This window comes from Melozone crissalis, unplaced genomic scaffold, assembly GCF_028551555.1.
Source record: "Melozone crissalis strain CALT ecotype California unplaced genomic scaffold, PUWL_Pcris_2 ptg000111l_1, whole genome shotgun sequence".
In the NCBI taxonomy this organism is placed as follows: Eukaryota; Metazoa; Chordata; class Aves; order Passeriformes; family Passerellidae; genus Melozone; species Melozone crissalis.
The window spans coordinates 7,283,120-7,310,237 of NW_026535888.1; the positions used below are offsets into that span (position 1 = coordinate 7,283,120).

The 27,118-nt window shown below is 54.5% G+C and overlaps 1 protein-coding gene and 1 long non-coding RNA gene across 2 annotated transcripts; both read left to right on the forward strand.

Annotated features, from left to right (window-relative positions):
* Positions 1 to 7,805: 7,805 nt before the first annotated feature.
* SERINC2 (serine incorporator 2) lies at positions 7,806 to 22,118 on the forward strand. The gene is made up of 10 exons (XM_054292451.1): positions 7,806 to 7,893; positions 14,029 to 14,190; positions 15,390 to 15,577; positions 16,554 to 16,633; positions 17,517 to 17,654; positions 18,174 to 18,343; positions 18,509 to 18,599; positions 18,689 to 18,824; positions 20,741 to 20,956; positions 21,570 to 22,118. Exons 1-10 carry the CDS (start codon positions 7,855 to 7,857, stop codon positions 21,706 to 21,708), a joined length of 1,359 nt encoding a protein of 452 aa, XP_054148426.1. The 5' UTR covers positions 7,806 to 7,854; the 3' UTR covers positions 21,709 to 22,118.
* Positions 22,119 to 22,193: 75 nt separating this feature from the next.
* Positions 22,194 to 22,513, forward strand: LOC128947938 (uncharacterized). The gene is made up of 2 exons (XR_008484067.1): positions 22,194 to 22,338; positions 22,398 to 22,513. It is a non-coding gene; the product is annotated as an uncharacterized LOC128947938 (long non-coding RNA).
* The last annotated feature ends 4,605 nt before the right edge of the window (positions 22,514 to 27,118 follow it).

Below are 27,118 nucleotides of genomic sequence, written 5' to 3' on the forward strand. Positions count from 1 at the left end.
TCATTCAGGCTGCAGATGAAGAGGCTCAAAACCCACATGTGCCCTGGGCAGCTCTCCCAGATTTCCATCCCCACAGCATTGCCCTGGCTTCTGTGCACCCAATGGAGGTGTCCTGTCAGTCAGGGCACGTGGGGAATGCGGGGAGGGGCTCAGGGGAGGGAGTTTGGGGGAAGGCTGGTGACTTTGGGTGGCTTTGGGTGGCTTTGGGTGGCTTTGGGTGATGTTGGGTGGCTTTGAATGACATTGGGCGTCTTTGGGTGATATGGGGTGATGTTGGGTGACATTGAGTGGCTTTGAGTGGCTTTGGGTGACCATTGGGTGATGTTGGGTGGCTTTGGGTGACCACTGAGTGATGCTGGGTGATGTTGGGTGGCTTTGGGTTACATTGGGTGATGTTGGGTGGCTTTGGGTGGCTTTGGGTGACATTGAGTAGCTTTGGGTGACTTTGGGTGGCTTTGGGTGATGTTGGGTGGCTTTGGACACCAGGAAAGAAAATTGAGGGGCTCAAGTCTTGAGGATCTAAGCAGGAGAGGGAAGGGAAGGGAAGGGAAGGGAAGGGAAGGGAAGGGAAGGGAAGGGAAGGGAAGGGAAGGAGCCGCTCCTCCTGCCAGGTGGATGAAGGACATCAGAGCAAGGTCTCACCCTGCTGCTTCCTCCTGCAGGCTCCCCGCCCTGCCATCTCTGTGACTCAGATCCCTGGGGAATAAATCAGCTCACAGTGGAGTAACCCCCCAAATTTTCCAGCCCATGAGAGCCCCAGTGGCTGTGGCAGCCCAGAATCTCTGCTGTGACACCGCCATCCATCACCTGGCAGGCGTCTGGGCACCGCCAGCAGAAAGACAAACAGCATCTGTCCGAGCTCAGCGGGGAGGCTCTGCAGCTTTCCCAGCCTGTGCCCGTGTCTGGGAGCCCAGGACAAAGCAGGATTCTGTCACTGTAGGACACAAATAACACGATGCAGACACGCTGCTCTTTTCAAGGTAAAAGGGACATTTAAATTTCTGACTCCAACATTTATAGATTTCCAAAAGTGACAGTGGATTGGAGGGTGACAGTGCCACCTCTCCAATGACACTGGACAAACCAACAGTCCATCACATTTCTCCTCTTTCATAAAAGAATGCAAAACAATAAATTATTTACATAAAGGGTGTGAGAAAGTTCATTACAAGATTGTAAACACCAGAAGGCTTAGAAATCTTTTAAAAGATCAGGGTGACAGGATTCAAGGACAGCATTCCCAGCCCTTCCCCCCCCTGGATGGGAGGGGCTGTGGGGAGAAGACCCCAGGACATGACAAGGGACAGGTTTAGTGACAACCCTTCAGCCTCTATGTCACCCCAGTGGCCTTTGAGACATCTCAAACCGGCAAAAGGTCCTTGCAGAGGGCCATGGTTGCTCAGTGAGTTTGCCAGGAGCAATGCCAGGGGGTGGGAAGGCTGTCAGAGGGCTCAGAGGGGGTTTTGGGGCTCCATCAGGCTCCTGTGCTGGGTGGCTCTGCAGGGCTGGTGCCCCAGGGAATGGGCACGGCCCCAAGGCTGCCCGAGCTCCAGGAGCCTTTGGACGCTGCTCCAGGCTGGGATTGCTGGGGGTCTGGGCAGGGCCAGAGCTGGAATTGATGATCCTTGTGGATTTCCAGCTCAGTATATTCTGTTATCCATGATTCTGGGATTTGAGATGTTGTCGGGTGCAGGGAAAACTCGGGGCTCAATATGAGACATCAGCAAGTTCGTTTATTGAAGAGAGCATCAGACACTTATACAGCAAGTAATAAGTTTATGAATATTCTGTAAGCCAAGCGATCTATTGGTTAAACTATACCATCAACTCTTCTTCATTTTTTTGGGCCTACATTCTCTATTTCTCATGTCTCTCTGTCTACTTGTTATCATACTTAGCTAGGCCCAAGGACATGCTATGTTGCAGGTGCAGGACTTGGAACTAGCCACAGTCTTGTATTTTCTAATCTCTAGTCAGCTAAAATCTCAACAAGATGTCCTGGGCTGGGAAGACAGGAGGGTCCTGGTGGGTGAAGTGAACAACAAAGGAGCTCAGGCAGGGAAGGTTCTGCAGATTCCTGCCGTGCTCCTCCTGAAAATCATCCCCTCATTTCCCCTGGTGTGACTCCCAGCTCCTGTGACCCTGAACACCCTGGCTGGCTGTAATTAGAGGCCCAGCAGTTGCCTGTTTCTCCCGTGCATCTCTGTGTTTATCACAGAGCAGCTTAGTGGGAAACCAATTCCCCGCCTGCCTCAGAGCCATCCTCGGGCCAGGGGCAGGGGGTGTTTCCATCTCAGCCCTTTGCACCCACCCTGCCCATGCCAGCCTGGCCTTGTGCCTGTCCCCACTCTCACCTGGGGGCTTCAGACCCTGGGGGAGGCAGCAGAGTGAGCAAAGGCCCCTGGGGGCTCCGTTCCTGCCCCTCCTTGCTGCACAGGGTGAGGAGGGGACCCCCAACCCCCGAGGCTGGGATGGGCCTGATTGCAGCTGCGGTTTGAGGGGAAGGGTCCTGTGTGCCCTAAATGCCACCCCAGAGCCCCCAGGGTGCCAAAGGCAGGGCAGCCCCACAGAGCAGGGGTTTGTCAACCCCAAACCCATCACCCCAAAATTGTCCCTTGTGCCACGGCTGCATTTCCCTGTCTGCCCAATGCTTTGGAGAGCATTGCAGGGTTTAGCTGCTTCTCCAAACGCAGTCCCAATGATTAATTATTATTAATTGCTCTAATGTAGGCTTATCCATGACTAGCAGGGCCCAGGAGCAGCAGGATTCCTGCTGGCTGCACCCACAGCTAAGCTGGTATTGTCCCAGATACAGTCACATGAGAGGGTTTGTTTTCCCAGGCATCCCTGGCAGGCTGCTCCAGGCCCTGCTCCCCCAGCCCTACAACCCCCACGGGGGCAGGAATGGGGCTCTGAGCCCTCATGAACATTATTTGAGTTTTTGGGAGCCCTCATGAATCACACTGGGGGGAAGATGCCTGGGGGATGCTGAGGGATGCAGGAGAAGCAGAGGGGGAAAAAAAGGAGTTTTCTTGGGTACAGGGATGCTCTCAGCTGGCATGGCTGAATGCAGCCCCATGTCCTGTAGGAGCTTTGTGGGGTAGGATGGTCAGGATGGACACAGACCAGAGATCTCTGCAGCCAGGGCTGGGAACTTGTGGTTTATTGCAAAGGGCCTGGGGGCAGGGCCCTGCTGGGAGCTGCCAGACACAGCTCAGAGCAGGCCCAAAGAGGGAGAGAGAGGTAAAGAGGATGAGAGAGCAAGGTTCCCATTACAATACCATAAATCTTCTTCTGTGCTGAATATTCTCATTCTCACTAACCAATCTAGTACAAGATACAAATCCTACAGCATTTCCATACAGTCTATAAGAATCATTACATTCCCACACTGGGTTACATTTTAAACCCTAAAAACTCCTCTTTGGGTCCCTTCTGCCAAGCTGGCAGGGTCTGCTCTGAGCCTTGGGCCTGTCTGCAAGCAGAGGGGATTGTTTGATCCAAAGGGGATCACCTTCAGCTGGCCATGCCATTGTTTTCCAGTTGTTCAGTAACTGAGGGATCTCAAAGCTTGCTTTCATTTCAATCTCGCTTAGAGTTTCCATATTCTCAAAATCTTTTGCCAGGCAATCATATTTATAAGGCTTTCCTGTTTCACTTTCCCCAGCACTGTCCCTGAGCTCTGGTGCTGTCCCACATTTCCCTGTGTGTGGGGTGAGGTGAGACTGGGCCCGTCACGGCTCTGTCACCTATGACACCGCTGTCACATGGCTGTCACAGTGCTGCTCCCAGCCGGCCCGGCCCTCGCTGCCCAGAGCCTCTCCTGGGAAGGGGACACCAACACAGGGACATGGACATGGGAGTGCTGGGGGCTTATTGCAGACATCTTTTATGAAAAATCCTTTCCTTAGGATTTTTCCTCCTGAGAAGATGAGAAGCCTCAGGAACAAAATGTAAACATTGATTATCTGCTGCTGTGGAATGCAACAGGTGCATCTGGGATTGGCCCATGTTGGATGTTTGTAATTAATGGCCAATCACAGTCAGCTGGCTCGGACAGAGAGTCGAGCCACAAACCTTTGTTATCATTCATTCCTTCATATTCTATTCTTAGCCAGCCTTCTGATGAAATCCTTTCTTCTATTCTTTTAGAAGAAAGGATAATATATTATAATTAGTATATATTATAATATATATATAATATATATTAAATAATTAAAATATAATTCTTATATATATTATAATATTATACTATAATATATTAAAACTATTATAACTATCATAAAATAATAAATCAAGCTTTCTGAAACATGGAGTCAGATCCTTCATCTCTTCCCTCATCCTGGGACCCCTGTGCACACGGTCACAGGGGCTGACGCTGGGGGTGGTGGCAGCAGGGTGGCCTCTGGTGGGGGACAGCGCTGCCAGGCGCTCCGGGAGCGGCAGGGACAGGGCCCGGTGACCGTCCCGGTGTCCGGCACTGCCATCTGCTGGCACCATCAAAGGGACCGGGGGACAGTGACGGGGGCGGGACTGGTCCCTCCAGGGTGCATGGAAGGATTCCGGCTTCTGGCGTGCCAGCCAGCTCATGTGCCTGCAAGGACAGCGGGAGCGAGGGGACAAACACCTGCCCGGCCACCGCGTCCTTCCGAGGGGACAGGGGCTGAAGGACACTCCCGCTGCGGGTGTCACAGGGCTCTGACACCCAGCCAGGAGCAGAAGGAGCTGCCAGAGACCCTGAGCCGTGCCGGGGCTGTGTCAGAGCCAGCCCCGTGTGTCCCGGGCGCTGCCAGACCCGTGCCCGGGGCAGGATGTGCCCACCCAGCGCCTCCGGAAAGGAGAAACCTGAGAGCAGCTGAGATCAGAGCGCACTTTTCGGTTCTGACCTCTCCTGTTGCAGGGCTGTGTCCTGCCAGCAGATTTTGGGAGCCCACAGAGGCTCAGATAATCCTTCATTGGTTTGTGCCAACTGCTGATCGGGGGCCAAACCCCGGAGTTTTACCTCTAGAGCAAGAAGTGTGACATCCTCCTCTTCCTCAAGGACACAGGGGACATGTGTCCCCAGCCCTGTGCCCCCGAGGCTGCGGCTGTCACACACTCATGGACTTTCTCCTCAGTCTAAATTTAGGCTCTGGATGTGGGCTGGCACCTCCCGGTTTATCCCAGCCCTGAATCATGCACGGCAGAGCACTCACTGCCCTGGGAGGTCACGCCAGGCTCTGGCTGGGCAGGAAGAGCAGGAAAAACCAGCTCAGTGCCACCCTCAGCCCCTTAACCCGGGTCTGGCCCTGCTGGGTCTGCAGGAATGCTGGAGCTGGAATTTTTGGTGTCAAATCCAGCAAGAAGGGCTCCTGCAGGAGGAAAAGCCAAGATGTGGTAAAACACAGATCCATTGCTCCGTGAGGTGGAGTGTGACATTCACATTCTCTGAAAAGTCCCTTCGCCCAGGATTTTTCTCCTGGGAACCTGAGAAGCCTCAGAGAAAAGGAAAACAGTTCTTATCTCATTTGCTTCTCCTGTGTTGTGCTCATGTGGAATGTGTTTGGAGATTGTTTACCCACAGGTGATTGTTCCATTGGATTCTGCTGTGAGTTGTTTTCACTCTTTGGCCAATCAGGGCCAAGCTGTGTCAGGACTCCGGAGAGAGTCAGGAGTTTTCATTATTATCTTTTTAGCCTTCTGTAAGTATCCTTTCTGTATTCTTTAGTAGAGTTTAGTATTCTTTAGTATAATATAGTATTATAAAATAATAAATATAAATTAAAATATAAACAATAAAATTATAAATTAAAATATAAATTAAATTAAATATTACAATATAAATATTATAAATTAAAATTATAAATTATAGTATTATAAAGTAATAAATTAGCCTTCTGAGAACATCGAGTCCTCCTCATCATTCCTGCCTTCATCAGGGCATTCCCTGCAAATCCAATAGTGGGGAATGGCTGAGGCAGAGAAAAAGAATTCTGCCTTTGCCCCTTGCCAGCTTCATCCTCAGGTTCCAGAGGATCCAGAGATCCCACTGGAAAGGCTGCAGCAGGGAAGGCAGATCATCCATGGGAGAGGAATCAGACAAGGCCATGCTTCAGCAAACCAAAACTGTTTCAGTCATTCTGGGATGCTCTGAGTGCTGAGGGAGGGACTGGTGGCGTTGTGAGGCCGCTCTCAACAACCCTTCACTGCTCCTGGGGATGGAGAGAGGAGTCTGGAAGGCTGCAGAGAACCAAATGTCCCTTCCACCTTGCAGAAGGGCAGGGAAGAGTCAGGGAGCTGGCGATGCATCAGCCTCTCCTCAGGCCCTGGGAAGGCGTTGGAGCTAATCCTGAGAAGCATTTCCGGGCACATTAAGGATGACAGATCAGGGGAAGCCAAGCTCGGCCAACCTGACAAACTCCTCCAGGGGCTTGGGTGAGCAGTGGATGTTTCTATACATTGGTGAGATCCCCCAAACCCCTCTCCAGGCCGATTAGGCCCAGCCTCCCAGCCTTCCCTCACACATGGGATACTCCAGACCCTTAATTACCTTCATGGCCCTTTGCTGGAGTCTCTCCAGCTCGCCCACATCTCTTGCTCTGGAAAGCCCCGGGTGGCCACTCTGGGGTGGCCTCACCAGTGCTGACCACAGGATCCCCTCCCTCGGCCTGACCAGCCCAGGACAGTCTCACCCTCTGCAGCAGGGACTCGCTGCTGCCTCAGGCTGTCCCCGGGGGCCAGCAGCACTCCCAGGGCCTTTCCTGGAGCTCTTTTCCAGCTGAGTGCCCCTCATTCCACACTGGAGCCTGGGATTGTTCTCCCCAGGGCCAAAACTTTGTCCTTTCAGCTTGTCGGACTTCCTGAGGCTCCAGGCAGCCTGCAGGGCCTGAAGGGGCTCCAGGAGAGCTGCAGAGGGACTGGGGACAAGGATGGAGGGACAGGAGGCAGGGAATGGCTGCCAGTGCCAGAGGGCAGGGCTGGATGGGATCTTGGCAATTGGGAATTGTTCCCTGGCAGGGTGGGCAGGGGCTGGGCTGGAATTGCCAGAGCAGCTGTGGCTGCCCCTGGAGCCCTGGCAGTGCCCAAGGCCAGGCTGCACATTGGGGCTGGCAGCACCTGGCACAGTGGCAGGTGGCCCTGCCCTGCAATCAGCTGCCATTGAAGATCCCTTCCCACCCAAACCACTCTGGCATTCACATTCCTCAATCAAGGATGGAAACCAGCACCAAAACCCATTGCAGCAAATGGAGAAAGGAAAGGAAAGAATGATTTCCTGGCTGGTTCCAGGTCCCCCCAGTGCCATTTGCCACAGGGGGTTTGTAGGCTGGCAAGGGCTGGTTAGAGAGGTTTGGGCTGTGCCAGGGTGCCCAGAGCAGCTGTGGCTGCCCCTGGAGCCCTGGCAGTGCCCAAGGCCAGGCTGGACATTGGGGCTGGAGCACCTGGCACAGTGGGAGGTGTCCCTGCCATGGCAGGGGAGGCACTGGGTGTGCTTTCAGGTCCCTTCCCACCCAAACCATTCTGGAATTCCATCACCCCTTCCCGCGGGCTGTTTCCTGGCCATCCTCCCAGTACCGCTATGGTGCGGTTCGGGTCCCCTCGGCGGTAACCGAGGACGGAGGGGCGATGGAGCAGGATGAAAGGGAGAGGGAGGGCGATGGAGAGGAGGGTGGAATGAGGATGCAGGAGCTATGGAGGGACTCCCCTGCGGGCGGGACGGGGCCCGAACCCCCCCGCGCTCTCTCTCCGCCGCCGTAGGGGCCGCCCCGGGGGAGGTGCGGCGGGTGCGGCCGCCCCGAGCTCCCGGTGCGGGCGGAGCCAGCGCGGCGGCGGAGGGAACCGGGAGCCGGGACCGGCATCGGGAGCGGCGGCAGCACCATGGGGGCCTGTCTCGGGGTCTGCTCCCTGCTCAGCTGCGTGAGTGCCCGTCCGGAGCGGGGGGAGCGCTGCCGGTGCCGCAGCGGCGGGCGCGGCCCAGGGTGGGCCGCGGGCGGAGGAGGGTTCAGGGGGAGCTGAGGGACAGCCCGGGGATGTGCCCCGCTACAGCCGGGGTCCAAGGGGTGCCGGGAGGGTGATGCAGGGTGCCCCAGGGGGATGCACCCCTGTGTACACAGGGGATATGAGGGATCCCCGGCAGGACACACCTCTGGGTATGGAGGCTTGCAGGGGACCCCCAGGGGATGTTCCCTGTCCTGTGCAGCCGGGGGGGATGCAGGGAACCCCCGGCAGGACACATCCCTGTGTAACCAGGGGGATGGAGGGGACACCCGGAGGATGCTCCCCTGTGTACAAGGGGGATAGGGGGCACACGCAGGGGCTGCACCCCTGGATATGAGGGGGGTTCAGGGGGTGCATCCCTCGGTAGCTGGGGGGGTGTGGGGGATTCTCAGAGCAGCGGGTCCCACTGCAGCCGGGGTATCCATGGGAGACACAGAGAGCTCTGGGGCCTGTGGTGAGGGGAATGGTGTGGGAATGGAAGGGAATGGGGTGGGTGGTTGCCAGGGCTCCTGTGGGAGGTGGGAAGCCAGAGCAGCCATGTCCTGCTGGCCCTGGAGGAGTGTGGGCTCCTGGCCCCACCATGTAATGAGAGGCTGGGGCTCCTGCCTGGCTCCTCTGCTGAACCCCAAAGTGGGGATGGAGGAAGAGAAGGAGCTGGTGCAGGGGGCTGTGAGTGGGGTGCCATGGCCAAGGGTGGGTGCACAGTGTGTGATTTGGGGTGCCATGGCTCACGTCAGGCACAGGCTGTGTGATTTGGGGTGCCATGGCCCAGGGTACCTGCAGGCTGTGTGATTTGGGGTGCCATGGCTCAGGTCAGGCACAGGCTGTGTGTTCAGGGTGCTGTGCCCTGTGATGTGGAGTGTGTGGTTCAGGTGACTCAGGCACCTGCCCACAGCAGCACTTCCTGCCCTGGCACTGCCTCACCTGTGGGCACAGAGCCAGGGCAGGGCTGTGGAACCAGCCTGGGAGCTGCTGGCCTGGAAACCTGGGAATGGGACCTGTTTTGTAACCTGACCTCTGAGTGCTGGAGGTTTAATGAACAGGATGTTTGGAAATGAGGGGTGGGAGGGAGGGGGGGGTGTGCAAGGCCCCCCTCTGTAACACCTTCCTGTGCTTCTCCTAATGGAGAATTGGGAAAGCAGATGTTGGGAAAGCAGGGAGTTATCCCAGAGCAGGCCTGTGGAGGTTTCTGTATGAATTCTGGATTTTTTTTCCCCCAAAAGCTGTTGTGGCTCAGACTGTGGTAACAGTAGAGTCATTGTATAGGTTTAATTTTCCCGTTCCTTCCTGTGGAAGTCGTTGATGCAGGGGCTAGTTTTGTACAGGTCTGAGCTGAAGAACAAAAAACCCCAAACTGAATGAAGCATTCCCCCTAGTCTGTGTAATTATTAAAAATAATTACTTTTAACAAGCTTTTGTTTAATTTTGTTGCTCCTTCTAGTGGGCCTGGTTGGTGGGGCTGTTCTAGCACCGGTCTGAGCTGAAGAACCACAACACTGAAAAAAACCCAAACCAAACTGAACAAACTGAACAATCCCCCCAGTCCTTTTTTTTTTTTTTTATTGTTATTTTTAACAAGAGCATCTTGACTAACTCCTTCTGCTCTGCCTGCATCCCCTGAGTCACAGCACCACGAGATTGCCAAGCCCCTCCTTCAGCACTTTCCCACTACAAGCTGCTCCTGAGTGAAACCTTGAATCACAAAAGGAGAATTTCTCTGTCCCTGCCCCTTGTGGTCCTCCAGGCTTTGTCCACAGCTGCCCATGAGCAGTGAGGTCATTCTGAGCTCCCTTCCTGGGTGACAGGCTTGGCGTCACCAGCCAGGGCAAAGCCTGGAGGCTTGGCCAATCCTCAGACACCCCCTGGGGACACAACCTGGTGGCACCAATCCAAGGCCACCTGACAGGCAGGAAGGCCACCAGCTCCCCAGGCTGTGGGGATGGGGTGGGATGGTGCTGATTGATTAACCTGGGGATGGGGTGGGATTGGTGCTGATTAACCTGGGGATGGGATGAGGTGGGATGGGTGCTAATTAACATGCTGCTCGTTAATTTGGCAGCAGACAAACACCGGCTGCTCGGCATCGCTTTGGGTTGACTCACTCTGGGTGTACCTGGGACTCCTGGGGTGAAGGCAGCTGGTAGTGTAACTGGGATGGTGTAGCTGGGTTGTAGTGTAATTAGGGTGGTGTAATTGGGTTGTGGTGAGGTGGTGTATTTGGGGTGGTGTAATTGGGATGGCGTAATTGGGTTGTGATGGGATGGTGTTGTTGGGTTGGTGTTGTTGGGGTGGTGTTGTTGGGGTGGTGCTGTGGGTCAGTGCTGTTGGGGATATGTTGGGCTGGTGTAGGTTGGTTGGTGTAGTTGGGCTGCTGTTGTTGGGGTGATGAAGTTGGGGTGGTGTAGTTGGCTTGGTGGTGTTGGGGTGATGCTGGTTGGGTGTTTTTGAGTTGGTACTGGGGTGATGTAGTGGGGCTGGTGTTCTTGGGTTGATGTTGTTGGAGTGATGTTGGTCGATGTTGGCTGGGTGTTTTTGGGTTGATGTTGGGCTGGTGTTAGTGTGGTTGGGCTGTTGTTGGGGTGGTGTAGCTGGGTTGGAGTTATTGGGGTGATGTTGGGCTGGTGTAGTCGGGCTGTTGTTGGGATGATGTAATTGGGATGGTGTAGTGGGGTTGGTGGTGTGGGTCAGTGTTCTTGGGGTGATGTTGAGTGGCTGTTTTTGGGTTGGTGTTTGTTGCAGTTTGGTCAGTCGTGTTGGGCTGGTGTTGGTGTAGTGGTTTGTTGGGGTGGTAGAGTTTGATTTATGTAATTGGGCAGGTGTAGTTGGGCTGGTGATTTGGCTTGGTGTTGTTGGGGTGGTGTTTTTGGGCTGGTGGTGTTGAACTGGTGTAGCTTGGTCAGTCTTGTTGGTCTGGTGTTGGTGTAGTTGGGCTGTGGTTGGGGTGGTGTTGGGCAGGTATAGTTGGGTTGGTGTGTTGGGTTGGTGTAGTTCGGTTGCTGTAGTTGATCTGCTGTTGGTGTAGTTGGGCTGTTGTGTTGTTGGGATGATGTAATTGTGCTGGTGGTGTAGGTTGGTGTCATTAGTGTGGTGTTAGGTGGGTGATTTTGGATTGATGTTGGGGTGGTGTTGTTGGGTTGGTGGGTTTGGGGTGACGTTGCTGGATGATATTTTTGGGATGGTGGTGTTGGACTCATGTAGTTTGATCAATTGTGTTGGGCTAGTGTTGGTGTAGTTGGGCTGGTAGAGTTTGGGTGCTGTTATTGGGGTGCAATTGTTGGGACACTGGTTTTGGGGTGCTATTGCTGTATGGGTGTATTTGGGGTGCTGGTTTTGGGTGTATTTGGGGCGCTGTTGCTGTCTCAGTGTATTTGGGGGTGCTGTTTTTGGGATGCTGTTGCTGTATGGGTGGTTTTGGGATGCTGTTGCTGTTGCAGTATTTTTGGGGTGCTGTTTTTGGGGTGCTGTTGCTGTATGGGTGTATGTGGGGTGCTAATTTTGGGGTGCTGTTGCTGTCTGGGTGTATTTTGGGCCCATGTGTCATGTCCCTTGTCCCACTCTCTCCACGCTCTCCCACTCTGGGCAGGAGGGATGGGAGCAGCCCTGACGTGCCTGAGGTGAGCTGCACTGGAGGAGGAAGTCAGCAGTGAAACCGGAGAGTTTAATCATCCACCAGCAGCTGAAACCGACACTTCCCCATTAACCCCCGGCTCTCCTGCTGCTGCAGCCACTTCCCTCGCTGGCTTTTTCCATTCTGCTCTTTGTCCCTTCACCGTGCTCACATTTTGGGGCAGCTTTAAAAATCTTTGGAAGGAGAATCAGAGTGCCCAGCACTGCTTGGGAGTGTGTTCCTTGCTGTTAACCATTGTTTTTTAAAGAAAAACACTGGAATCAGTAGTGCCAGGGCAGCTGGAGGGGTCAGTGTGTGGCACAAAGGGTTCCTCAGCTTCACTGCGAAGGAGCTTTGAGGGAGTGATCCCAAAAGGAATCCAGAGGATTCCCGTGTGACGGAGCAGAGCAGTGGGATGGGGATGCTGTATCCTATTACCTCAGGGCTGCAAGAGCTGTGAAACCTGAGATACAACCCAGGGAGTTTGGCTGTGTGGGAGTCATCCTGCAAAACAAACATCCAGGGATGCTGTGGGCTCCCAAAAACCTTGTGCTTGTTGGGGAGAGGCCAGAGGAATCCATGGAGCTGCTGCAGGGCTGGAGCCCCTCTGGAGCCAGGCTGGGAGAGCTGGGGGTGCTGCCCTGGAGAGGAGAAGGCTCCAGGGAGAGCTCAGAGCCCTTGCAGGGCCTGAAGGGGCTCCAGGAGAGCTGCAGAGGGACTGGGGACAAGGATGGAGGGACAGGAGCCAGAGAATGGCTGCCAGTGGCAGAGGGCAGGGCTGGATGGGATCTTGGCAATTGGGAATTGTTCCCTGGCAGGGTGGGCAGGGGCTGGGCTGGAATTGCCAGAGCAGCTGTGGCTGTCCCTGGAGCCCTGGCAGTGCCCAAGGCCAGGCTGCACATTGGGGCTGGCAGCACCTGGCACAGTGGCAGGTGGCCCTGCCCTGGGAATGGGATGGGATGGTCTGAACCCCCAGATCCACACCTTCCTAAACAACGCCAAGCCTCCTGATTTTCTTGTCCAGATCTGCTGATTTTCGGACTGGTGCTTTTTGTTTCAGTTGGCAATGAAGGAGGAGGAGCTGGAGGTGTGGATGGAGCACTGAGGGGCTTTGCTGCATCAGGTGATGCAGGAATTCTGCGTTTAAAGGGATTTTTGTTGTTGCTCTGCATTTTTTTAATTGGAAGAGAAATACAGTAACGCTGGTGCATTTTAATGCACTCTGGTGCACGTGCTGCATTTAATGAGGCTGAAATGAAGCAATCTCTAATTGAAAGCCATTTTCTCATGCTTCCAAGTTGAAAACGTGATGTGATGCCTCTAAGCAGCTCCTGGAGAGGCAGGATGAGAATTTCCAGGGGATCCCTTGGGTCTCTCAGCCACCCCAGCTCCTGTGGGTACCATCAGCTCAACGCAGCTGCTCACGGGGCAGGGATGTGGGGCTGGCATGGGATAAGAGAAATAAGTCAGGAAGGAGTAGATTTTTCTCAAATAATGGTGTGCTTATGCTTAAAAAATATTCAAAGCCACCTTTGGTGATTTGGAGGCATCAAAGTGGTTACTTGTGCTGAGGCAGCCACACAGAGCAGCTCCACACCTGGTTTTGTTTTCTGCCTTGTCCATTTTTTACGCTGATTCCAAGAATGAGAAATGTATATTTGAGTCAATACCAATCTTTAATTAACACTGAGCACAGGCCCTGATTTGGAAGCACAAATAATAAACACACAACTCATGCACATCCCTCAGCAGAGGAGAGAGCAGAGCCCTTCCCCTGCCTGCTGTGCTGAAGTCCAGGACAGCAGGGGCTGTTCCAAGGGAACGAGGTTTATTCTGCACTGTCGGTGCGCAGGAAACTCACACCAATGTTTTGGTATCAGTGAATTTGGGTTTCCCCAGCAAGGATTTCCCTGCTCTGCCACAGCAGTGGGAGTCTGTGGAATCGGGTGCACCTAGGAGCACTGCCTGTGCTGCATTTGGGGTGCCAGGACCTACTGGGAACTTTTGGGGATGCTGTGCCTCAGTTTCCCCACCTGTCCAGTGGCCTTTGCAGAGGGGAAGGATGGCAGGATGAGTTGCTTCCCCCATGGTGCTGATACCAATATCTTCCCATCCTGGATTGCACTGAAAGGGCAGCCTGAAATTGTCTTGGAAACCTCATTTTTGTACAAAAAGGAGGCAGGGCAGGGCTTGCTTTGACCAGGTCCTTGATGGAGCAAAAAACACGAGGGTGTCGCCAGACTCTGGGTGTCATTTTCCGTGCTGGCTGTTCCTGTTCTTTCAGTTTTCAGCAACATTTTTGGTGAATTTAGTGCCATTTCCATGAGGTCCTCTGGGCTGTGGTGTGAGTAGCTCTAGGCAGCAGTGTGGATTCCCAGGCTGATCTCCTTAAGGATCAAACTGATTTTGGGGCCAGTTTCTGCCCCTCATCACTGCTGTCCTTGCAGGTGTCGTGTCTCTGTGGCTCTGCCCCGTGCCTACTCTGTGGCTGCTGCCCCTCGGCCAAGAACTCCACCATCTCCCGCCTCCTCTTCACCTTCTTCCTCTTCCTCGGCACCCTCGTGTCCATCATCATGATAATCCCGGGCGTGGAGAAGGAGTTGCACAAGGTAAAGAACTCCTGGAGGTCAGGAACTCCTGGGAGGAAACGACACAGCTTGTGGTGGGGACTTGGGGCTGAACCAAAAAAGCGAATTTTTGGGTCATGATGTGCTTTTGTTCCTCTTTTTTTTGAGCATCTCACTGGGAGCAGGCATTATCAGCCCTGGTTTTCCACCAAGGGGAAAACGCAGTGGGATCATTTAATGCTATTTTTAGTTTTCCCAGATGTCTCCCAGGAAAGTTTCCTACATCCCGTTTTTGGGGTTCAACTGATGACTTGGAGGATGAACGTTGAGGTTCAAATTTTTTTTGGGGTTCAACGGATGCACATCAGAGAGGAGGGACTTCAGGTGGAGGAGCAGAGCTCTGCCAGCTGAGCTGGGCTGTAGGGAAGAGCTGGTTCATGCCAGCTTTCCACTGACCAGCTGGGTGGCTTTATCTGTGGCATTGGAGCCGTCATGGTCTGGCCCATCCTTGGTGGCACCAGGGCTGGTAGTGGGTGTGGAATCACAGAATGGTTTGGGTTGAAAGGAACTCAAAGCCCTTCCACCCCCTGCCATGAGCAGAGACACCTCCCACTGTCCCAGGCTGCTCCAAGCCGTGTCCGGTCATGGATATTTTTGTCCCTGATGAAAGGAGAAATGATGAGGAGGACTCTATCTTATCAGAAGGCTAATTAATAACTTTATTATACTATATTATATTACATCTATATTACATTACATACATCTTAACTGAACCTGCCAAGCACTCCACTCAACTCCCCTGCCCAGCATCTCGTGACCATCAGTGACAGTCCCCACACACACCTGGATCCAATGGGTCAGTGAATCACAGAACTCACACCAGAACCCAATCACCAATTCCCTTCAGGTAAACAATCTTCCACAATGCATTCCACTTGCGAACAACACAGGAGCAGTAAATGAGATAAGAATTGTTTTTCCTTTCTTTGAGGTTCAGGGAATGTGAAACCCAGCAATATTCTTGGGAAGAATTGTGTCTTGCTTTTCTCTGTGAGGAGAAATGTGGCTACACTGTCCAACCTGGCCTGGGACACTTCCGGGGGCAGCCATAGCTGAGGCTGCTTCACAATGAAGAAGCTGATCTTCAATCCAACCAGTAGATCTCCATCCAGACCTTCCCACAACCGTCACTCCCCGTAGGATGTGCTGAGGTGATGCTGACGCTCCCATCCCTGTTTCAGCTCCCTGGTTTCTGTGAAGGCAGTGGCTCAGTGCTGGGGGTGCAGACCAAGGTGGACTGCAGCAGCTTCCTGGGCCACAAGGCCGTGTATCGCATGGGCTTCGCCATGGCCGCCTTCTTCTGCCTCTTTGCTGTGCTCATGGTGTGCGTGAGGAGCAGCAAGGACCCACGGGCTGCCCTGCAGAACGGGTGAGTGTGGGAGGACACCAAAGGGTAACTCTTGGGTCTGAGTATTGTCTTGGTTTGGAAAGACAGGAGTCTGCTAAAGAAGGCAGGAGCCTCCCCTGCAATAGAGAATGTAAACCCTCCCCACCCCTCCCAATTGCTATAAATTTTAAATTAAGGGACTCCCAGGCAAAAATATGGGAGCAGGAAAATAACAGTTCTTTAACATGAAAGAAAAAAAAAAGGATAAAATAAACAATGCAGTGAACTAAACCAGCACTGGCAGAGTCAGAACCCAACCTGACACCCTGTGGGTCAGGCTGTTGGCAGCAGTCCCATTGGAATTGTGGCTCAGCCCTCCTGCAGTGTCAGGGCTGGTTCTGCCGGAGCAGGGATCCTGGAGAAAGGTGCAGTCTCTTCCTCTGAAGATCCAGGGGCAGAGGCAGCTGCTGTTCCTCTGGGCAATCCAGTGCAGAAGCCGTGCTGGTGTTCCAGAATCTCCAGATTCTATCCGGGTAGGAATGCTTGGCTCCTCCCTCTGGGCTCCCATCTCTCAATGGGATGCTGTAGTTCTTATCAGCCATGCAGGGACATTCAATAGCTGTTATCAGCAGGTGTCCCCTCCAAGGGAGGAGTGAATGTGGTCACTCAATGAGAGAGATAAGGCAAACTGCCCACTTGACAAAAGATAATCTGCCATACAGATGGTAATAGAAAACATCTTGCATTGCAATCTGGAACAAGTATAAAACCTCACTCTCCTTACTTTCAAAGGATAATAGTGATCCAATGGTCTTAGGAGCCACTCATCTTGGTGCAAATCCAAGTGAAAGTAATGGACCTCTCACTAGTCCTAAACACATTCATACTCCTAACCCTAGCAACCCTCTCCACCCCCATCCTATTTCCACTTCTATCCAACAGCCTGGGGTGGGGACAGGCAGGACCCCCATCCCTGTCCCTGCCACATGCACACCGTGCCTCCTCTCTTCTCCCACAGCTTCTGGTTCTTCAAGTTCCTGGTGCTGGTGGGGATCACGGTGGGCGCCTTCTACATCCCTGATGGCACCTTCACCTCAGGTGAGGAGCTGCCCGTGCCCTGCTGGGCACTGACACTGGCTGGGAGCTCTGTACAAATAATGAACAGGATGGGGCTGCTGTGGAATGTGCCTTGAGCTGTTTTATTTTCCATCATTAGTCTCATTATATGATTATGACAATGGGAAGATACCAGCAGCTCACATCTCAGGCAGCAGAGATTTAATGTTACAACTCTACAAGTTTTTTGACCAATCACACAAAGCAAAAGCACATTGACAGTAGTTCCATCCAACCACTATAAGCACACATACCTTTGGTTAAACAATACTTGCTTATTTCAAATACAATACCTGCTTGTAAGCCTTAAAACACAATGCACAGAGTCCATTATTAAGCTTCAACCTTCCTAATATCTTGCTGGATAAACTTTTCTGCAGCTTAGAGAGTTATTCTAGACAAGCATTAATACTCAGATCATTGTTCTATTTGTCTTTGCTTTTCTACAGTTTAAATAATTTTCTGCTGACCTATCTCATGGCTGCTGCTTAGCTCTAATCACAGTTCTTCTGTCTCTGAGGCCTGCCTTTTTTGAAGCTTTCCCAAAACCCTCCTAATTTTGTGGATTCCCACAATTCCCCCTCTCTGTTCACCTAAAAAGACACTTTCATAATCGTGTTGTTTATTATTTGTGTTTCGTAGCTTTACTATAATATTTCTGCTTATTACCTGCTTAAAGCATTTTCTTCCTTGCACTAAGCATTGCTGTATTACAACACAACAATTTAATTCTGTGAAAGTCCAGTCAGTTGAAAGGGCATAAATTACGCCTGACAATAGTTGCAAGTCATTGCTCAAAAAAGTCTTGTCGATTCTAAGGTCTTAATTCAAAACCTTCTTGCATGGTTTTTCTCCTCCCCTCAAGTCTGGTTTTACTTCGGCGTGGTCGGCTCCTTCCTGTTCATCCTCATCCAGCTGGTGCTGCTCATCGACCTGGCGCACTCCTGGAGCCAGCGGTGGCTGCACAACGCAGAGGAGGGCAGCGCCAAGGGCTGGTATGCAGGTGGGTCTGGTGGGCACCCGTGGGTCTGGTGGGCACCCGTGTTCTGGGGCTCAGCTCATCCCAGGGCCAGGTCAGGCTGAGCTGGCTGGGACTGGGGGGCTCTGCTCTGTGACGGTGTTCACAGGGATCTTAGGATGAGGGAGGAGATGAGGATCTGACTCCATGTTTCAGAAGGCTTGATTTATTATTTTATGATATATATTATATTAAAACTATACGAAAAGAATAGAAGAAAAGATTTCATCAGAAGGCTGGCTAAGAATAGAATAGGAAAGAATGATAACAAAGGTTCGTGGCTTGGACAGAGAGTCCGAGCCGGCTGGGCTGTGATTGGCCATTAATTAGAAACAATCACATGAGACCAATCCCAGACCCACCTGTTGCATTCCACAGCAGCAGATAGTCATTGTCTACATTTTGTTCCTGAGGCCTCTGAGCTTCTCGGGAGGAAAAATCCTAAGGAAAGCATTTTTCATAAAACATGTCTGTGACACTGCTCTCTTTGGTGTCCTCCCCCAGCCCTCTGCACCGTCACCTTCATCTTCTACGCCGCCTCCATCACAGCCATTGTGCTGCTCTACGTCTACTACACCAAGCCTGAGGGCTGCACGGAGGGCAAGGCCTTCATCAGCATCAACCTCATCCTCTGCCTCATCATCTCAGTTGTGTCCATCCTCCCCAAGATCCAGGTGAGGCCGTGGGGAGCACCCAGGAGCAGCTGGGGCTGTGTCACCCCGGGGTACAGGAGCACCCAGGGGGCTGGCTCTGTGTCACCCTGAGGTACAGGAACGCCTGAGAGGCTGGGGCACCCCGGGGTACAGGAGCACCCCCAGCACCCACTGTTGTGTTTGCAGGAGGCTCAGCCACACTCGGGACTGCTGCAGGCATCCCTCATCACCCTCTACACCATCTACGTCACCTGGGCCGCCCTGGCCAACGTGCCGAGTAAGCCAGACCCACCTGGGCTTTGGGGAGGGCTGGCTGGGGCAGGAGCACTCCCTGCACTGGGGGTCTGTCCCTCTGTGTCCCCCCAGGCCAGCGCTGTAACCCCACGCTGCTGCTGAGGAACAGCACTGGCTCAGCCACGGCCACCGAGCCCCTGACAACCTGGTGGGATGCCCCGAGCATCGTGGGGCTGGTGATCTTCATCCTCTGCACTCTCTTCATCAGGTGAGCACTTGGTTTGTGTCTGTGTGTGCAGCCATAGGGGGCACAGCCTGCAGGACAGATGGCCAAGGGCTGGGCAGGGCTGGCAGGGCCACAGGCACCCAGGCCTTTGTGCCCTGGGCTGGGTAGCGCCTCTGGAGGCCCCACAGGAGGAACCTTCCTGCCAGGGGCTGCACTTTGGTTCTCCCTCGGCCTCCCTGGGGAGGCTGGCAGGGGCAGCAGGTTGATGGCTTTTGTCCTTTCTGCCCCTCACATCTCCCTGCCCCACAAACAGCCCCAGCCCTGAGCCCCAGCCCTGAGCACAGAGCCTCGCCACTAGGGCGAGGTCACACCTTGGTCCGGGGGTTTTGTCACCAAAGGCTCTTTGTCCAGCCATCCCTGTCCCCAGGGACACAGGCCTGACCACAGTCACAGCTTTAGGGTTTCCCCACAGCCCCAAATTGCTCTGGCTGTCCTTGGGATCGCCCCAAGGACAGAGCCCCTGCCATGGGGTGGCCTTATCAGAGCAGATCACTGGATGGCCTCCCTCAATCTGCAGGCAGAGCTTTGCCTGTCCAGCTCAGGGCGCTCTCACCCTCTGCAGCCATTCACATTTGCTGCCTCCTGTTCCCCCAGTGCCAGCAGCACCCCCAGGGCCTTTCCTGGAGCCCTTTTCCAGCTGAGTGCCCCCCATTCCACACTGGAGCCTGGGGTTGTTCTATCCAGGGGCAAAACCTCGCTCTTCATTCTCTTTGTTGAGCTGTACAAGGTTCTAGTCAGCCTTCAGTGCCCAAAGGAGTTCTGACAGAGCTGGAGAGGGGCTTTTGTCTCTTCCCTCATCCAAGAACCCCTGAGAACACCATCGTGTTCTCAGGGGTTCTTGGATGAGGGAAGAGACAAGGATCTAACTCCGTGTTTCAGAAGGCTGATTTATTATTTTATTATATATATTACATTAAAACTATACTAAAAGAATAGAAGAAAGGATTTCATCAGAAGACTAGCTAAGAATAGAAAAGGAAAGAATGATAACAAAGGTTTGTGGCTCAGCTCTCTGTCCGAGCCAGCTCAGCTGTGATTGGCCATTAATTAGAAACAACCACATGAGACCAATCCCAGATGCACCTGTTGCATTCCACAGCAGCAGATAATCATTGATTACATTTTGTTCCTGAGGCCTCTGAGCTTCTCTGGAGGAAAAATCCTTAGGGAAGGATTTTCCATATAAGATGTCTGCACCAGGCTTTGGACCAGGGTGACAGAGATTTTGGGGCTCCCCACAACCTGCCTACCCCAAACTGCCCTGACTGTCCTGTACCCAAAGGGGCTCCAGGAGAGCTGCAGAGCTGCTGAAGGGCCACAGGCAGAGTTTTTAGGGTTTCCCCACAGCCTCTGTTAGCGTTCAGAAACACATAATCACGAGAATAATTCTATGCTGGTGCTTTTATTGAAGAGCTCTGGGTGTCAGGGGTACGAACCCAAATCTGACTCCAACATGGGTTCAGGATGAACATGTTTTTATGTTCTATCATTATATAACTTTCATGTTCATTATTAAACTTATATTGTTCTATTGTATACATAGATTTCAGCCAAGCATGGGCTCCTTGTGGTCCCCCTCAAACTTCTAACATAGTTTCTCATGATTCTTCTTATGATTAAGCAATAATTATATTTAATTACTAAACAATCATCACATCTAACAATTATATCATTTATCATATACTGCTGTTACGCAGGTGCAATTTCACATGATCTGGCAAACACAAAGCCTAACATTTTCAGAGTCCATTTTAAACATTTTTCCAGGGTCTCACTAATTCCCTGAATTTTATGATTTCAAAACCTTTTACTATCACCTCCACCCCGCAAAGTGCCCCGGGGACAGCAGCCCTGCCATGGGGGCGGTGGTGCTGACCCCGCTGCCGCTGTGCCCGCAGCCTGCGCTCCTCGGACCACCCGCAGGTGAACAAGCTGATGCTGACGGAGGAGAGCGGGGCCGGGGCCGGGACCGGGCCGGGCGGGGCGGAGGAGGGCGGAGTGCACCGCGCCTACGACAACGAGCTGGACGGAGTCTCCTACAACTACACCTTCTTCCACCTGTGCCTCCTGCTCGCCGCCCTCTACATCATGATGACCCTCACCAACTGGTACAGGTGAGAGTGGCCGTGGGCACCCGGGGCTGTTCCCGTTCCTGCGGGTCCCCTCCTCGCGGGTGCTGTGCCCGTGTGCTGGGCACTGCTGAGGGGTGTGAGGAACCTGCTCCCTTATCGGTGTTAATTATTGTTAGGGTTGTGCCTGGGCTTGCCAGCGTCCTCTGCTGCAGCCCGGGATCCCTTGGGAGGGGGAGCAGGGACTGAGGTTGAGGCTGCAGCAGTGGGGTCACACCTGGGGTGGTCACAGAAGTGGGGTCACAGCCCGGTGTGGCCAGAGAAGTGGGGTCACAGCCCGGTGTGGCCACAGTGGTGGGATCACACCCTGGGAGGGCTGAAGCAGTGGGGTCAGAGTTCTGGGGTGGCTGCATCGATGGGGTCACACTGTGGGGTGGCTGCAGAAGTGGGGTCACATCCTGGGGGGGCTGCAGCATTGGTGTCACACCCAGGGGTGGCTGCAGCTGTGGGGTCACACCCCGGGATGGCTCCAGTGGTGGGGTCACACTCAGCGGTGAGACCAGCCACGGGGCACCCCCATGTTCCCTGGGGGCACCCATCCCTTTGGGGCACCATCAGGGTGTCACAGCGATGGTGCCACCTCCCGTGGCTGTTCCAGGCCAGACGAGAGCCTGCAGGTGCTGAGCAGCCCCTGGACGGCCGTGTGGGTGAAGATCTCCTCCAGCTGGGCCGGGCTCCTGCTCTACCTCTGGACCTTGGTGGCTCCGCTGCTGCTGCCAGACCGGGACTTCAGCTGAGGTGGCCCTGGCCGTGCTGCTGCCACCGTGGCTCTGTCCCTCGAGGCTGGGGACAGCCCCAGCTCTGCCTCAGCCTCCGCTCTGCACTCAGAGCTGCTGTGCTGGGTTGTGCCTTCTTGCAGCTCTTTAGTTTTAGTTTGAAAGGGATGAAGTGCCAAGCAGAGAAATTAAGGGCTGGGAGAGACCTGAGGGTGGTTTTAAAGCTCTCAGCATCTCCGTGTTTGTGTAGTGCCTTGGGCAGTGCCTCCAGACCCTCTCTGCCCAGCAGACACCACTGCCTTGTCTTGGGAGGGTTTGGTTCTCCCCAGCCGCAGGGATGGGTCCCTGTTGGTGGCTTTTGGGGTCTCTGGGGTCTGGTGGGGTCCCAGGACCCAGGCCCTGGCTGGTGTTGTGTCCCCAAAGAGGGAAACAAATCCCAGGGACTCGTTGCTGGGGACAGAGCTCCTGCTGTGTGCCAGGTCCTGCTGTGCCAGCCTCAGCTGGGTGGTGGCCCCAGCTCCCTATCCTCTGCAGGGCACAGCTCAGTGTCACAGCTCCCTGTCCCCTGTGGGGCACAGCTCAGTGTCACAGCTCCCTGTCCATGCAGGGCACAGCTCAGTGTCACAGCTCCCTGTCCTCTGTGGGGCATCAGTGTCACAGCTCCCAGGGCACAGCTCAGTGTCACAGCTCCCTGTCCATGCAGGGCACAGCTCAGTGTCACAGCTCCCTGTCCTCTGTGGGGCACAGGACAGGGTCCCACAGGCCTGGCTCCAGCTCTTTGCCTTGTTAGTAAATTCTCGTTTGGAATAAACACGGTTTATTTGGATTTGGCTGTTTGGAGTCTTTCCTGGTGGGTGGGTGCCCGGGAGGAGGAGGGAGTGGGATATTTTAAACTGACCTGATGGCGGGGTGGGGGGCACAGCTGACAGGGCTGGCATCGCTTTGGGGCTTGGAAATTTGGAGCCCTGAACCCCAGTGCCAGCCTGTGACACCCCGAGAGCCGTGGTGGTGATGGTGAGCAAAGAGGGGTGCACAGCGCGGTGTGCAGACCATGCCCGGGGATGGGCACAGGGATGGGGTGAGCTCCGTGCGGGGCACACACGGTGTGGGGCGCAGAGCAGGGGTGGCCCCTGGCAGGAGGAGCGGGCACTGGTGCGGGTGGGAGCTGCCCTGGCAGCCGCGGGGCCGGGCAGTGCCCGCTGCCCACCGTGCAAAGCAGCCCTGGGACCCCGGCTGTGCAGCCCGTCCTGCTGCGCCCCAATCCCATTCTGATTCCCAATCCCATTCCCATCACGTTCCCATCCCATTCCCATTCCCGTTCCCGTGCGGGGCGGCTCCAGCCGCGCGATGGCGCTGCGAGCCCGCGGAGCGACAGCGGCACCGAGCCGGCACCCAGGGACCCCATCCGCAACCCAGGGACCCCATCCTGCTCCCTGTGACTCCATCCTACAACCAGGGACCCTCAGTGTGCACCCAGTGAACCCCATCTGGCACCCTGGGACCCCATCGTGCACTCCATCCTACAACCAGGAACCCCATCCAGCACCCAGGGACCCCATGCTCCCTGTGATCCCATCATGCACCCAGGGACCCTCATTGTACACCCAGTGACCTCATCCTGCACCCAGTAACTCCATCCTACAACCAGGGACCCCATCTGGCACCCAGGGATCCCATCCAGGCCCCAGTGATACCATCCTGCACCCAGGGACCCTCAGTCTGCTCTCAGCGACCCCACCCCTCACCCAGCAGCCCCATCCTACACCCAGTGACCCCATCCAGCATCCAGGGACTCCCAGTCTGCATACAGTGATGCCATCCTGCTCCCTGTAACCCTCGCCCCACACCCTACCCTCTGCACCTTTCACCCTGCACCCTTTACCCTACACCCCTGTGTCCCTACATGGAAGGTTCTGGCAAGGACGGGATTGCCAGATTTATTTCCCCATCATGCCTTCCTCCATAATTTCTTTCCAGGAGAATAGTCAATGTTCTTTGCTCTGTTTTTTTCAGGAAGCCCCTGACAGTTCCACCCCAATGCCAGGCGCTGTGCACCCCAAAACAAACCAGGAAATCAAGGCAGGGCACTGGGGTGACCCTGGCTGTGCTGCCTGTGCCTTCTCTGGCTTTGGGATTCCAGCAGGACAGGTTGTTCTGGTGCCATCTGAGCCATCCCTCTGGATTTATCTGCCCACACTGATCCCGAGCTGTGCAAGGCACCCCAGGAGCTCCAGCCATGGGAAGGCCTGGTTGTTTTTGAACCTTCCTGGCTGCATTTTGGGAATATATTAAATAAAAATATCTTAAAAAAAGAAAAAAAAGGAAAGAGAAAAGAAAATAGATGGATTGGTGGCACAAAATCCCCCAGAACTAAGCCTGATGTGAGCGGGACTCATGGGCAGTCTTGTCACAGACATCTTTTATGAAAAATCCTTTCCTTAGGATTTTTCCTCCTGAGAAGCTCAGAGGCCTCAGGAACAAAATGTAAACATTGATTATCTGCTGCTGTGGAATGCAACAGGTGCATCTGTGATTGGCCCATGTTGGTTGTTTCTAATTAATGGCCAATCACAGCCCAGCTGGCTTGGACATAAAGCCCGAGCCACAAACCTTTGCTATCATTCTATTCTATTCTATTCTATTCTATTCTATTCTATTCTATTCTATTCTATTCTATTCTATTCTTAGCTTAGCCAGCCTTCTGAGGAAATCCTTTCTTCTATTCTTTAATATAGTTTTAATGTAATATATATCATAAAATAATAAATCAGCCTTCTGAAACATGGAGTCAGATCCTCGTCTCTTCCCTCATCCCCAGACCCCTGTGAACACCGTCACACAGTCTGAGCCCCATTTCCCTCTCTGAGAATATTCTGAAATCACCACAGAGCTGTGGCTCTTCTGCGTTTGCTTCCCAGCAATTACAATCCATGCCTGAGCCCAGACGCACTGTGTTCTGCAGGGGGAGGCGGGAGGGACGCAGCTCCCTGGGCAGCACCCTGAGCTCAGCCTGTCAGGCAGAGGCTGCAGGGATGCCCCGTGTCCCCTGGAGGTGGCACCCAGCCCCTGGTGCCCAGAACAGCCCTGGGGTTCCCCAGCTGGGCTGGACCTCATGGGGCTGATGGAAAAGGGAGGAAACACGAGAGATCTGGGAGAGGGCAACAGGCACAGAGCCATGAGGGACTAAAAACTTCCTTTATCTGGTGATGTCACCTCCAAAGGCAAAAGTCCCCACAATCAGCAGCTGCTGCATTTCTGGGGTGCTGCCCTGGAGAGGAGAAGGCTCCAGGGAGAGCTCAGAGCCCTTGCAGGGCCTGAAGGGGCTCCAGGAGAGCTGCAGAGGGACTGGGGAGAAGGATGGAGGGACAGGAGGCAGGGAATGGCTGCCAGTGGCAGAGGGCAGGGCTGGATGGGATCTTGGCAATTGGGAATTGTTCCCTGGCAGGGTGGGCAGGGGCTGGGCTGGAATTGCCAGAGCAGCTGTGGCTGCCCCTGGAGCCCTGGCAGTGCCCAAGGCCAGGCTGGGCATTGGGGCTGGCAGCACCTGGCACAGGGGGAGGCGGCCCTGCCCTGCAATCAGCTGCCATTGAAGATCCCTTCCCACCCAAACCACTCTGGCATTCACATTCCTCAATCCAGGATGGAAACCAGCACCAAAACCCATTGCAGCAAATGGAGAAAGGAAAGGAAAGAATGATTTCCTGGCTGGTTGCAGGTGCCCCCAGTGCCATTTGCCACAGGGGGTTTGTAGCCTGGCAAGGGCTGGTTAGAGAGGTTTGGGCTGTGCCAGGGTGCCCAGAGCAGCTGTGGCTGCCCCTGGAGCCCTGGCAGTGCCCAAGGCCAGGCTTGGATGGTGTTTGGAGCACTGGGGAGGTGCCCCTGCCATGGCAAGGAATAAAACTGGCTGAGCCTTAAGATCCTTTCCAACCCAACCCCTTCTATTTCCATGATAATTTTCCGGGTGAATAATTCATCACCGAACATCTGCCACCTCCAGCTCAACAGAAAACGCTGCCCTGGGCTGGGTCCCCTCCCTGCCTGTCCCTGCCACAGCCACAGCTCCAGCCTGGGGTGGGATCAGAGTGGGGACACCCCCATTATCTCCCCAGGTGGCTTTAATTGCTTTAATTGCTCTAATTACTCTCTCTGGTGGCCACCCCAGAGGGATGGATGGGAGGTTCAGGGTGACTTTGGGGAGCCCAGGAAAAGCCATTCAGCACTCACAGAAGGTGGCTGTGACCACGGGGTTCCCAAATTAAACTGGATTTAACCCCAGGGTTGGGCACAGGACCCTCCTCGTGTCACCAAACTTTTGGGACCATGAGACGGGAGGACCCTCAGTGCCACCCAGGTCTGGGGACAGCAGTGCCACCCTGGCCCGGCCATCTCGGTGCTTCCAGGGGCTCCCCAGCATCTTTTATTCCCTTTAATTCACGGCCTCCGTTGTTTTTTATTTCATTCCTGGGATTAACACATCGGGCAGCAGCCGCACTGGCTCCCGCTCAAAAGAGGAGGGGAAAGCGTTTACATAATTCATTGAAATGAGGCATCCGAGGAAACCCAAATTGGACTTGCAGCATGTTTACAGAGCCACGCAGAGCTCCGCCATCCGCATCTGGAGCCCTTAATGCCTCCCAGACGGAGCCCAGGGCATGGATAATTAATTAATTGTGGAGCAGAGCCCCGGCCCAGCCCCCAAAGAGAGCATGGGGGCCGCGGGCGCCGCTCCCCTGGGGGTGTGGATTTATTTCCAGGGGCTTTTCTCCTTCCCAAAATGTTCCTTGGAGGTGCTGCGGGTGCTGGGGTTGGAGCCACGGGGGGGATGGGCTGGAAAATCCCGTGGGGGGGTTTGAGGGGAGGGGGAGCCCCGGGGGAGTTCCTGGGGGTGATGATGGGGCTGAGCCTGCCCGGGGAGGGGAACGGAGGGGACACGGGGAGGGGACACGGGGACACTTGGGGGGGACAAAACCCTGTAAGAGGAGGGGTCACGGGGACCTTTCGAAGGGGACAAAACCCTGTAAAGGGAGGGGACAAAACCCTGCATGGGGAGGGGACACAGGGATCCCGCGAAGGAGGCACAGGGACACTTGGAGGGGACACGGGGACCTCTCAGAGGGGACATTGGGACCCCTTGGAGGGGACAACCCCCCTGCAGCAGGGAGGGGACACGGAGACCCCTCGAAGGGGGCAAAACCCTGCAGGGAGAGGGGACACAGGGACCTCTCAGAGGGGACAAAATCCTGCAGGAGGGAAGGGGGCACAGGGACCCCGCGAAGGGGACACGGGGACCCCTCGGAGGGGACAAATCCCTGTAAGGGGAGGGGACAAAACCCTGCAGGGGTGGGGGACGCAGGGGCCTCTCGGAGGAGACACTGGGATCCCTCGTGGGGACAACCCTCCTGCAGTGGGGAGGGGACACAGGGACTTCTCA

Bases quoted from the DNA above. Each gene is read 5' to 3' on its own strand.
- SERINC2 (XM_054292451.1), top strand. From the start codon at position 7,855: ATGGGGGCCTGTCTCGGGGTCTGCTCCCTGCTCAGCTGC. The intron at 7,894-14,028 runs GTGAGTGCCCGT...CTGTCCTTGCAG, and splicing joins TCTGCTCCCTGCTCAGCTGC to GTGTCGTGTCTCTGTGGCTC. The intron at 18,344-18,508 runs GTGAGGCCGTGG...TTGTGTTTGCAG, and splicing joins CCATCCTCCCCAAGATCCAG to GAGGCTCAGCCACACTCGGG.